This window comes from Bufo gargarizans, chromosome 1 (assembly GCF_014858855.1).
Source record: "Bufo gargarizans isolate SCDJY-AF-19 chromosome 1, ASM1485885v1, whole genome shotgun sequence".
Lineage (NCBI taxonomy): Eukaryota > Metazoa > Chordata > Amphibia > Anura > Bufonidae > Bufo > Bufo gargarizans.
The window spans coordinates 408,653,929-408,665,990 of record NC_058080.1 but is presented as its reverse complement, the minus strand read 5'-3'; the positions used below and the strand labels follow the sequence as shown (position 1 = coordinate 408,665,990).

Genomic DNA, 12,062 nt, shown 5'->3' with positions numbered 1-12,062 from the left:
CATGTGTCTCCTCTCTCCCTATTCTTTCATTAAGACTCTGGGGAGGGGATGTCTGTTTGCATGCTGTTCATGTTTGATTATGTTATCCCCTTGTGTTGGTTAATTGTATCACATGTGTGTGTTTTCTGCCTGTAACTGCAATGTGGTTTATGTAAAAGCTGTCTCAGTCTTCCAAAAGGTCCCCATGGAAGTGTCCTTTGCAGGAAGACCTGCATAAAAGGCTGACATGTAGCCCAATAAAGTCTCCTGTTCTACCCTTCATGAAGTCTGGGCTCATATTTGCAGGCTTGGAGAACTACACATTGGGGATTGCTATAATCATTATACTCTCCAGAGTATAATCCCTAGCTCTTGTAAGAGCTGTTCCTGTTTCACTCTCTGGACTAAGGAGAGGTTCACCCACCGGAAGCTGGAGCCCGGCCTTGGGTCCAGGGTGGATTGAGTACGGCGAAACCCGAAACCAAGCTGCAGCGGTTCGTGGGGTTTGCGGTGGTTATGGTGTCGAGTGCGGTGCTGATTGTCCTTGGCGAGTACTAGGAGCATCGTTCGACGGAGGCACCCAGTCAGGGTGGCAGGCGATCCGTCACACTTATCTTATTCTATCTTCATTTGTTCCATATATACCATCCCAGCAAAGGAACTATTTGTGGATCCCATTGATTGATCCCACTTCTTTTATTTGTCTTTCATTTTATTTTGGTTTTATTAATATATTCATAATCACCTTATCTTTTTATAGACCATTTCACATTGTTTGGGCTACTACTCATTTAATTGAGATCTTACTAGAACTATTACTGAATCGACATCTAATTTTATGACTAATAGTTACACCGGGAGTGCCGCTACATTTTTACACCCACCTCTTTCTTTGTCTCTGAAATGGATAGTGGTTAAAACGTCTGGTGACGTGATTTACTACTACACCACCGTCATTGTTTTGTGCTCTCCATATCAGTCATTCTAAAGAGCTCACTGAATTCCAGTGTGGAACTGCAATAGGATATTACCACTGTAACAAATCAGTTTGTGAAATTTCTTCCCTCCTATATACAGTATTTCACCATCAACTGTGAGTGGTATATTTGCAAAGTGTTTAGGAACCACAGTAACTCATCAACGAAGAGGCAGACTAAAGTTACAAAGTGTAGTCAACGATTGCTGAGGAACATACAGGGCCATTTACAAACATATACAGTATACGCCACTTTTGTGGCATATATCTGTCGCAGATTCTGTCGCATACCATGTTGCAGCAGAATCTGTGACTTCTTCCCTGCTCACGCCAGGTCTAAAAAAAAGGGCATGGCGAGGGACTGGAAGGGCCAGCAAGCCCGTCTCATTCATCATTTTCTACGTCTGGTTTAGGCATAGAAAATGGTCTAAATGTAAAACAGCAAAGGAGCTGGTCTACATTTAGAATCGGTGGTGGATATGTCGAAGTCATGTAGAGACCTGCGCCTCTACATAACTACGGCGATCCACTGCCAGTGCAGGGGCTTATGTGCCCCATAGTGTATAAAAGTCTACAACATTCTGTTGACTCCATAACTGCATTGTTCCAAACCTCCTCTGACATGAGCCCAACAATACTCAGCATAAAAGACATTTTATATAATTGATTGCTTCCAACTTTGTGGAAAAAGTTTTGGGAAGGCCATTTTCTGTTCCAGCATGACTGTGCCCAAAGCAAAAAGCAAGCTCCATAAAGGCATGGTTGGGTGAGTTTGGTGTGAAAGAATTTGACTGGCCCGCACAGAGCACTGACCTCAACCCCACTGAATGCCTTTGGGATGAACTAGAACAGAGATTGCACTCCAGGCCTTCTTGTCCCACATCTGAACTCTCAAATTCTCTTCTGGATGAATAGGCAAAATTTTCCCCAAACACACTTCAAAATCTTGTAGAAAGCCTGCCCAGAAGAGTGGAAGATGCTTTAGCTGCAAAGGAGAGATTAACTCCATATTAATACCTTTGGGTTGGCATAAAAGCTACTGAAGGTGTGATGTGTAGGTGTCCCAAGACTTTTGTCCACATAGTGTGGAAGCTTCTGTCCTTGCTCGGTTAATTGGAGCAGCAACAGGCAGGACATTTTCAGGGCCGTATTAAATGTCTGGCTATGTCAATCTTGCTGCAGATGAGCGTGTCTACACATGTGGGGACAGCTCCCCACAGGTGAAGAAGTCCTGCCTCCACTTATACATGAAAAAGGCGAAGAAACACCCACCTATCACAAGATTGACGAGATAGGACATTTAGCCCGGTCCTGACAATTTCCTGCCTGTGCCTCTGAGCCAATAAGCAGAGCAAGGGCAGCATCTCTTCTTCAGAGCATGACTGCGCAGATGCCGCTACCCAGAAGCTTCTGCCCTTAAAGTGGTAGCTTCCCGGAAGTGGAAGCTTCTGCCGCTACTCAGCTAATTGGAGCAACGGTGCAGGCAGGGAATTGTCAGGGCCAGGTTAACTGTACTGCCCTGTCAATCTTGCTGCAGGTAGGCGCTTCTACACATGTGGGGACAACTTCCCACAGGTGAAGAAGTCCAGCTATCTGTCATATGTGGCCTTCTGCACACAATTCTACCAGATATCTGTGTTGTTTGATCCATACTAGCAGTCTAGGAGCTCAAACTGTACATCTGTCTGGGTTCAATTTTTCACTGAGCCTTTAGGAATTTACGTGAGGTGGGAGAGAATACACCTTGTAGAGTCACAACAGATGTAATAACTATAGGTCCATAACGTGGACTCATAAAGACATTGCCGTGCTTATAGGGCCTATCGGCCCATGTTCGCTCACGGGCTGCCCAAGAGGTCAAGGGAATTTAAATTCCACGCAGTCTCCTTTTACTATTAGAATCACTCCTCCATGTAAAAAAAAAGAAAAGCTATAAAAAGTATAAATTAGGTCATTGCTACAGTACTCATGCTGCTTAAAGTAATTGTTCATGCTATACTAATAAGAAGCAAGCACCCAGCTAAAATGTATTGTTTTATATGCCCACCATATATTGTTTTATATATATAGGGAGGTTTTACAAGTACTGAAGTGTTGGTCATTCAATGGAATTGATTAACACTATGAAACCGAAAAAAAAAATATAAACTTAGTTCCTTTCTTGCAGTGGGTTTTTGATAGTTTAGGCAGTTCAGGATTAGCTTCCTGGCAGAGCACTATATGTGCGCTATAATGGCATTTCCCGGTCATATTGTTCAGATCCAGAGAACACACTGTGCAAATCAGTTTTTTTTTTATGGTTATGGAAAAACGAAAGGAAAGCAGACGCATAAATCATTTCCCTCCTTATTTTCTCCCTGGTGTGACATAAATTGTAACCTGTTTTCAAACTTTTTGTGTACTCTTTTTTAAATTGTGATATGCACTTGTTTTTGTTTTTTTTTTCAGTTTTTTATTTTTTTTTATCAGCCCTTATTTTTAGAGTTTGGCAGCAGTCTGGAGAAAAGGATATATTAGATCTATTCATTTTCTAACATCCATTCTCCAAGCTTGTCATTTCTCATCAAGTTTGAGTCCAATTTTACAATATCATTTTTCTTCTTGTGTGAAATTCTTACCCTTTTCTGTTCGTATCGATCAAGAATCCACTATTATCATCCCATGTAAATCTACAACTATTATGTGGTTTTTATATTTATTTCAATAAATGATTTGTAGAAACAAGTCTTCTAAAGCTGCTCTAAAAATGATAATGGAATGGATTGGCACCCGAATCCAATAACAAGGTCCATTCAGCCATATCAGACCCCAAACTAATTTTTACAAATTTGCTCCTCTCTAGTAGATCTCTTTCCCTGCCCTTGTCAGTTGCCCTCAGATAAATCCCTGTACCGTATGGGCATGTGAGCCAGGAGCTTGTATGAGGGACCTTTCTGGTTCCACAGACTCATTGGGTTATGAAAGAGCACTTGGATTGTGAGTGCCCATTACCACAGCAGGGCATCCGCATCAGTGGCTGTATAGAAGAGTGCCAGAAAACAGTACAAGGACTCATTCAGATGACCGTATCCGTTTTTGTGGTTCACAAATGGCGGATCCGCAAAACACGGATACCGGCATTTAAGGCTGGGTTCACACTTGAGCGTTGCGCAAACGCGCGTTTTACGCGCGTTTTTGACGCGCATTTTTATGCGCGTTTTTGTAATAGTAAACGCGCGTTTGACGCGCATTTGTGTGATTCACTACAGTGTCCTATGGCCACAAACGCCCCAAAAGTCGCTCATGTACTTTTTGGAGCGTCGGGCGTTTTACAGCGCGATCGTACGCGCTGTAAAACGCCCAAGTGTGAACCATTCCCATAGGGAATCATTGGTTTCTCCTTGTTGAGCGTTTTACAGCGCGTAGGAACGCGCTGTAAAATGCTCAGGTGTGAACCCAGCCTTACAGAACGGCCAGCCCTATGATAAAAATGTCTATTCTTGTCCACAATTGTGGACAAGACTAGGACACGTTCTATCTTTTTTGTGGGGCCAGGGAACGGAAGTACTGATGCGGAATGCACGCTGTGTGCTGTCTGAATCTATTGCGGCCCTATTGAAATGAATGGGTCTGCGTGGGTTCTGCAAAATTGTTAAACAGATGTGGACACTAATATATGGGCCCTAAGTAGAAGATGTCTTATGTTGCACAGATCAAGGGAATCAAGGAGCAGAAAATGGAAATAATGGAAGTACAGGATTCGGCACTTAAAGGGCTTCTGTCAGTCCACTAAACCCTTTTTTTTTTTTTCCGTTAATATTAATCCCTACACTGCAAGCTCCCTGTACATATGCTAAATATTCATTTTCGTTCAGTAGATATTGTTAAAAATCAAGTTTTATCATATGTAAATTACCTTGCTACCAGCAAGTAGGCGGCCTCTCTCCCGGCCGCTCCATCCTCAATGCGCCTGCGCCGATGACGTCACATCTACACCCGGCGCAGGGGCATTGAGGATGGAGCGGCCGGGAGAGAGGCCGCCTCTCAGTGCGCCTGCGCCGATGACGTCACATCCACACCCGGCGCAGGCGCATTGAGGATGAAGCGGCCGGGAGAGAGGCCGCCTCTCAGTGCGCCTGCACCGATTAAAGAAAGGTACGGCGCAGGCGCGATATTTTGAATTCGAACAGGGCCAGCAGAGAACGATCCCGTTCCCTGGCCCTGTCAATCAAACGGCGGAGGGGGCGTCATGATGAGAGGAGGATGCGGCTGCTACCAGCAAGTAGCCGCCCTACTTGCTGGTAGCAAGGTAATTTACATATTATAAAACTTGATTTTTAACAATATCTACTGAACGAAAATGAATATTTAGCATATGTACAGGGAGCTTGCAGTGTAGGGATTAATATTAACGGGGGGAAAAAAAAGGGTTTAGTGGGCTGACAGAAGCCCTTTAACTGACACAATGGGAACTTAACAGATCCTACTGACCATAATTTCGGTTTCCGTTCTTTGCATGCAGAACTTTTCTCCAACGCAGATGTGAACATAGCTTGAGAAAACTGATGTCCCAAACAGAACATTGTGTTCCAAATAATTACATTCTGAATAAAAACTATTAACGGGGCTGTCTGAGATTAGGAAACATTGTCACCGATTATTTTCAGAAACTGTAGCACTTACGTCTATGTGATGAGGCTGGTGTTGAAGGATTGTCCAAGTCTTTAGGGTTTGTTCTATTTCCTTATTTAACTAAACAAAATATCAAGGAAAAAAACTGAAGGAGATTGACTGCTTTAGGCTACTTTCACACTAGCGTTGTTGGATTCCGGCAGGCAGTTCCGTTGCCTGCCGGATCCGGAAATCCGTGTGCAAACGGAGATCATTTGTTTTTCTGGATCTGTCTGATAAATGCATTGAAATACCAGATCTGTCTCTCCGGTGTCCGGCACATGCACAGACAAGAAATCCGTCAAATCTGTCAATGAGGCAATTTCCTGAACACTTGGTACCGGATCAGGCATTAATACATTTCAAAGGAAATTCATGCCAGATCCGGCATGTGTCCTGGAATTTTGGCCGGAGAAAATACCGCTGCTGTATTTTTTCCGGCCAAATACCGTAAAAGTGACTGAACTAAAGACATCCTGATGCATACTGAGCGGATTGCTTTCCATTCAGAATGTATTAGGACAAAATTGAAGCGTTTATTTTTTTCCGGTAATGAGCCTCTATGACGGAACTCAATACTCGGAAAACTTTAACGCTAGTGTGAAAGTACCCTTAGATGTATTTTAACTAATGGGTAGGAAACAGGACTATATACAAGTTACTCATATAGTCTTAAGTCTTCTGTTCCAATGTCTTACTTTGTTAAGAGCCACTACCATGTCAGGCAAAGCACTCTCGCTAACCACCTGGACCTCTCATCTCGAAATGGCCGCTGAAGGAGGGTCATGTGACCCTAGTTTCCCAGTGTTCTTCAGTGGCTGATGGATGATTCTGTGCGACTTGAGAATGTTTTACCTGAGATGGTGGCAGCAAGACATCTGTGCAGAACTTTTAATAAGAATATATTAGCAACTTGCATATAGTCATGTTTCCTACACATAGGTTAAAATTAACTTATAGGGACCTACCTCCGTAAAAAATGAAATTAAACTTTACAAAATCTGAGTAGTTTGGATGTTGCAAATGAGTTGATATTGGTGCTTTACAAAAATTTGCTGTATACCCACAACCAACTGGCTGGCCCTCTCAGATAAGCATATGAAAGGTGCCTGTGATACCATGCAGACTATCAAATGAGTGGAAAGGGCAGGAGTTGGCCGTCAACACCTCATACTTCTAAGAGCTCAGGGAGAAGCCACACGTACTGTAAATATATTTACTATTTATGCCCCATTCTCCAGATCACCACTTCACACATCTCATCAATACAATATCATTATTTAAAGGGGTCCGTCTTAGCCATAACTGACCCTGAAGCTCCGCAAAGATTGGAACAACTTTAGCATCTGCCATACAAGCAACACTTGATTTTTTTGAGCTATGTAAAATTAATACAATGGCTGTCATTAATACTGCATGATGACTCCAATGACAGGGGTCTGCTTCCACTCGTGGGTTTTCTAAGAGACGATTATGCTGGGATGATGGAAAGCACAATGCATCTCCTACGTTACACTATTGGCACCTGTTTTCCCAACCACTTTCCTTAAGCATCATGCATCTGGTTTGTGGAGAAGAATGGAAGCGCACGCTGTAGATAAAACTTAATTAGCCATCACCAGCCAGATGAAATCAATTCCTCCAGCATCGTATAAAACCCTTCTGGACAAGTGCTGGGAAATAAGCTGATTTATCAGGGACTCTTCATAAACTTTTCTCTATAAAACCTCACTAAGCAAGCAAATGACATCAGATGATTTGATATCGTTAACCATTTAACGGCAGGACTAATTTCATCCACCAAACCTATGGGAATGTGTTGGGAAAGGTCTACAGAGAAATCCTCTAATACTTGCTACAGAGAGCTATATATATATACTGTGTGTGTATATATTATATATATATATATATATATATATATATACATACACACACTGTGTGTGTATATATATATATATATATATATATATATATATATACACTGTGTGTGTGTGTGTGTGTGTGTATATATTATATATATACTGTGTGAGGAAGAGCCTATATATATATATATATATATATATATATTCACATATTATTTATTTATTTTAAGTAAACTTTAGATCATTATGGACAATAATGTCACCAATACATAAATGACATAGCTTGAAAGAAGAAAATAAAAATGTAAAAAAGATATCTAGATATAGCAATAAAGGGTCCACAAGCCACAGTAATAAGCATAGGACATGATGCCAGATGCAAAACTGAAGACGGATAGTGTTACATCTGGCATCATGTCCTGGTAGAGAAGACACAGCATGTAAAATGCATGGAGCTATCCATGGAGCTGTATGTGGCTCCAGAACATTGCTCAGAAAGATGTGGTGTCTATAGAGAGAAGCAATATTGGACACCTTACCAATATCTGTAAGGACTATAGGTGACGGTAAGGTCCAGTAATGTCTGCCTGGCTCAGTAAACACTGCACAGGTATGTACAAAGCTGTAGGTATGCATGAAGATGGCTGTACTGCTAGCACAAAGACTAGCAAAGTACAGAATAATAATAATACACTCTAAACCTAACAAAAAGACCTTCACATATCTTCAGTTCCTGAGCTGTCCTGTCTAACCTGTGGACCTGGTCCTTTAAGAGTGCTGCCACCCAAGGGAGCTGTCCCTGGTGCTGAAGAGCTCTCCACTTGGCAGAGTTAGGACAAGTCGTCTACTACCCAGGACTGAAGGCTATCTTCTAGCGTAGGAACCCACTTGTCTTACCTCAGTTTTCCTTGTGAACTCACTTTTCACAATACTGACCACTGGGATCTGTAATATTGAGGATATAAACTCCAATTCCAAAATCTCTCCTTTATTCTGAGGGAAGGCGATAATGGAAGTGACTCCCTGGACCACCACCGTGTGGCACACACTCTGAAGGAAGGACACCGGGTCACTACTCCAGGATGAGCTGGAGGATGGCAGCATGGGCAGGTCCCCCAGGCCAGCTTCTATGGCCATCACCACTTCCAAGGACAGGTTGTATGGTAGCAGGCCTGGCACCCTGTTGAGGTTCTCTACTGCCAGGAGTAGCGCCTCCCTGGGAAAGAGCAGCTCCTCTCCACCTCTGTGGCCCATAGAACTCCTTGGACCATGGCTGGACTTTCTTTCTAAAGAGGGGGCACCCAGTTCCCTCAGCCGCTCCATGCCTTCAGCCTCATCCGCATCTTGGTCACGACCCGCACCCATCTTCTGGAGCCCGCTTTCATTCTCAGGCCAAGGGCGGGTGTATTGAGCTGTAATGCCCCGGGTTCTCCAGGGCTGGAGCTGGACAGCCCCGATCCGAACTGTGTGCCCAATTCTCTTGAGGATCTGGCAGGGCTGAGGGTGTGAGGAAGAGACTGGCACCCTGGCTAGAACCAGGGCACAGGGGATGCCCAGCACCAGGCACCACCAACTCAACCTCCTCATAACTGGCAGCCAAGAAGGGGAGAAGTGGCAGCTGTGGAGGAGCAGTGGCAGGCGGGTGTGTGATCAGCAGAGCGCCCAGGAATCCAGCCCCATCCTACTGGAAAGTTCTCAGCTGCAGAGCAGAGCCCAGTGCCTGGAGGAGACTCTCCATGGTCCATCACATCGCGGGGAGCACATCTCCAGCACTGGAAACTTCTTCCCACCAGAAAAGTCGCAGCAGACGAGACACATACACAAGGATCACTTGTGCAAGAAACTCTCCTTCTTCAAAGCCATGTTCACACGCAACTGTTCCCCCAGCACAAGCACGACCCTCCTCCAGAAAGTGCTCCTCTCGGATCTCGTGCAGACAGCCGAGCCTCCCTCACGCAGGAAAACTTCCACGACGCCTGGAGGTTTCGGAGCTATGCCGAACCGTCGCTTGGCTGCGCTAACATACCACCAAAGCGCCTGAGAGCCGCACTGCTCCGCCGTGTACACAGCGCGCAGACCTCTGGGAAATGTAGTCCGCGCACAGCCGCCAGCAGGCTGCCCGAGCGCCGAGTGGACTGGCTTTCCCACAATGCCGCTCGCCACTCTCCCCGCCCTTCATCCTGCTGCAGTAATGAGCTGAGTTTTCAAATAGCTGAGGCTGCGCTGGAGTGTCAGTGCAGGACACAGACAGTCCTTACTGCTACACGTACTGTGCTGGAGAGTCAGTGCAGGACACAGTCCTTACTGCTACACGTACTGTGCTGGAGAGTCAGTGCAAGACACAGTCCTTACTGCTACACGTAGTGTGCTGGAGTGTCAGTGCAGGACACAGTCCTTACTGCTACACGTAGTGCGCTGGAGAGTCAGTGCAAGACACAGTCCTTACTGCTACACGTAGTGTGCTGGAGTGTCAGTGCAGGACACAGTCCATACTGCTACACGTAGTGCGCTGGAGAGTCAGTGCAGGACACAGTCCTTACTGCTATACGTAGTGCGCTGGAGAGTCAGTGCAGGACACAGTCCTTACTGCTACACGTACTGCGCTGGAGTGTCAGTGCCGGACACAGTCCTTACTGCTACACGTACTGCGCTGGAGTGTCAGTGCAGGACACAGTCCTTACTGCTACACGTACTGTGCTGGAGAGTCAGTGCAGGACACAGTCCTTACTGCTACACGTACTGTGCTGGAGAGTCAGTGCAGGACACAGTCCTTACTGCTACACGTAGTGCGCTGGAGAGTCAGTGCATGACACAGACAGTCCTTACTGCTACACGTAGTGCGCTGGAGAGTCAGTGCAGGACACAGTCCTTACTGCTATACGTAGTGCGCTGGAGAGTCAGTGCAGGACACAGTCCTTACTGCTACACGTACTGTGCTGGAGAGTCAGTGCAGGACACCGTCCTTACTGCTACACGTACTGCGCTGGAGTGTCAGTGCAGGACACAGTCCTTACTGCTACACGTACTGTGCTGGAGAGTCAGTGCAGGACACAGTCCTTACTGCTACACGTACTGTGCTGGAGAGTCAGTGCAGGACACAGTCCTTACTGCTACACGTAGTGCGCTGGAGAGTCAGTGCAGGACACAGTCCTTACTGCTACACGTAGTGCGCTGGAGAGTCAGTGCAGGACACAGTCCTTACTGCTACACGTAGTGCGCTGGAGTGTCAGTGCAGGACACAGTCCTAACTGCTACACGTAGTGCGCTGGAGAGTCAGTGCAGGACACAGTCCTTACTGCTACACGTACTGTGTTGGAGAGTCAGTGCAGAACACAGTTCTTACTGCTACAGGTACTGAGCTGGAGAGTCAGTGCAGGACACAGTCCTTACTGCTACACGTAGTGCGCTGGAGAGTAACCTATCAAGTAATCCACTTCTCATCATAGGACACATAAACATGGTCCCACAGTGAAATTCACCTGTAGAAGCCAATCCCCCAAAAGCTATTGCAGATTCCAAACTATAAAGAATGGCTTTATCATGCAGCATCTATCCACACTGTTGTCCCCCACTCAGCCAACGCGTTTCGGAAACGTGCTTCCTCAGGAATTCTACCTGATCACCCTGCCTCTCAATGTCTTTATGTCAGCAGTCTGCCTGATTGCCTGTGTAGAGAATAAAGTAGACGTTTTCTGGCATAAATACATTAAAAATAATGGCGTTCCCATCAGTGGTCATGTTTATGGAACCGCCTGGGCCACTTTTTCCAGCACACATTCGGACACGTGCAGACATAATTCTCCTAAAACAGACCAAGGAGAAGCATGTGCCCTTGGTGAAACTGCCCCCCTCTTAAAATGTGTTTGCTATATAAATCTCCCCAACTGTATGCAGCTCTGGCCTCAGTTATCAAAACTGAAATATTGGCTTGGCAGAACCTGTTGCTCATCACAGCCCTTTTTTCATATGAGTTAAGTAATGAAAGCTGAACCCAGTGTGCTCTCAGCAAATAACGATGAGGGAACGCAGAGTTCCATAAAAGTTTGCATAAAAGAGCATTTAAAACATTTTGGGGGGCATGCCGGGTAATACAGTCAGGGCTTCCATCCCACAACTTATAAGTTAGGATGTTGCATTACAGCTTAAAGGCTATGTAAACCTTCAGAGGCAATTTTTATGATTGCATTTTACAAATTTTTGGCTTAATATCATATTTTCAACTGGCCTTTATTAAAAAATATTGAGCCATTCTGTCACAAAGGGTTAACTGTTTTTCTAGCTGTGTGATGGGTAATTTCACTTTGTGCCGTCATCTAATAAACCTTATGTCTAATCTACTAAGAGGTCATAAACACTTATTTAAGCCACATTCTTATCAGTAAGATAAGAACTGAGCTATAATGAGTGTTTATAATGTCAGAGATAAGGAGTCCGTCAGCTCCTGTTCTGACGGAAAAGACAAAAAATCCAAAGGGTGCTGCTAGAGCAGGGATCAGCAACCTTCAGCACTCCAGCTGTTGTTAAACTACAATTCCCAGCATGCTCCATTCATTTCCATGAGAGTTCTTAGAAGAGCAGAACAAGTATGCATGCTG

General features: G+C 44.9%; 1 protein-coding gene across 1 annotated transcript in view; it reads right to left on the bottom strand.

Moving 5' to 3' along the window:
* Positions 1 to 9,435, bottom strand: part of LOC122927531 (glutamate receptor ionotropic, NMDA 3A-like) — a 155,405-nt gene extending 145,970 nt beyond the window's left edge. Inside the window, exon 1 of the mRNA XM_044279451.1 lies at positions 8,365 to 9,435. Coding sequence (XP_044135386.1) covers positions 8,365 to 9,054 — 690 coding nt within the window. The 5' untranslated portion in view covers positions 9,055 to 9,435. The remainder of the gene's footprint in view (positions 1 to 8,364) is intronic.
* Between the last annotated feature and the right edge of the window lie 2,627 nt (positions 9,436 to 12,062).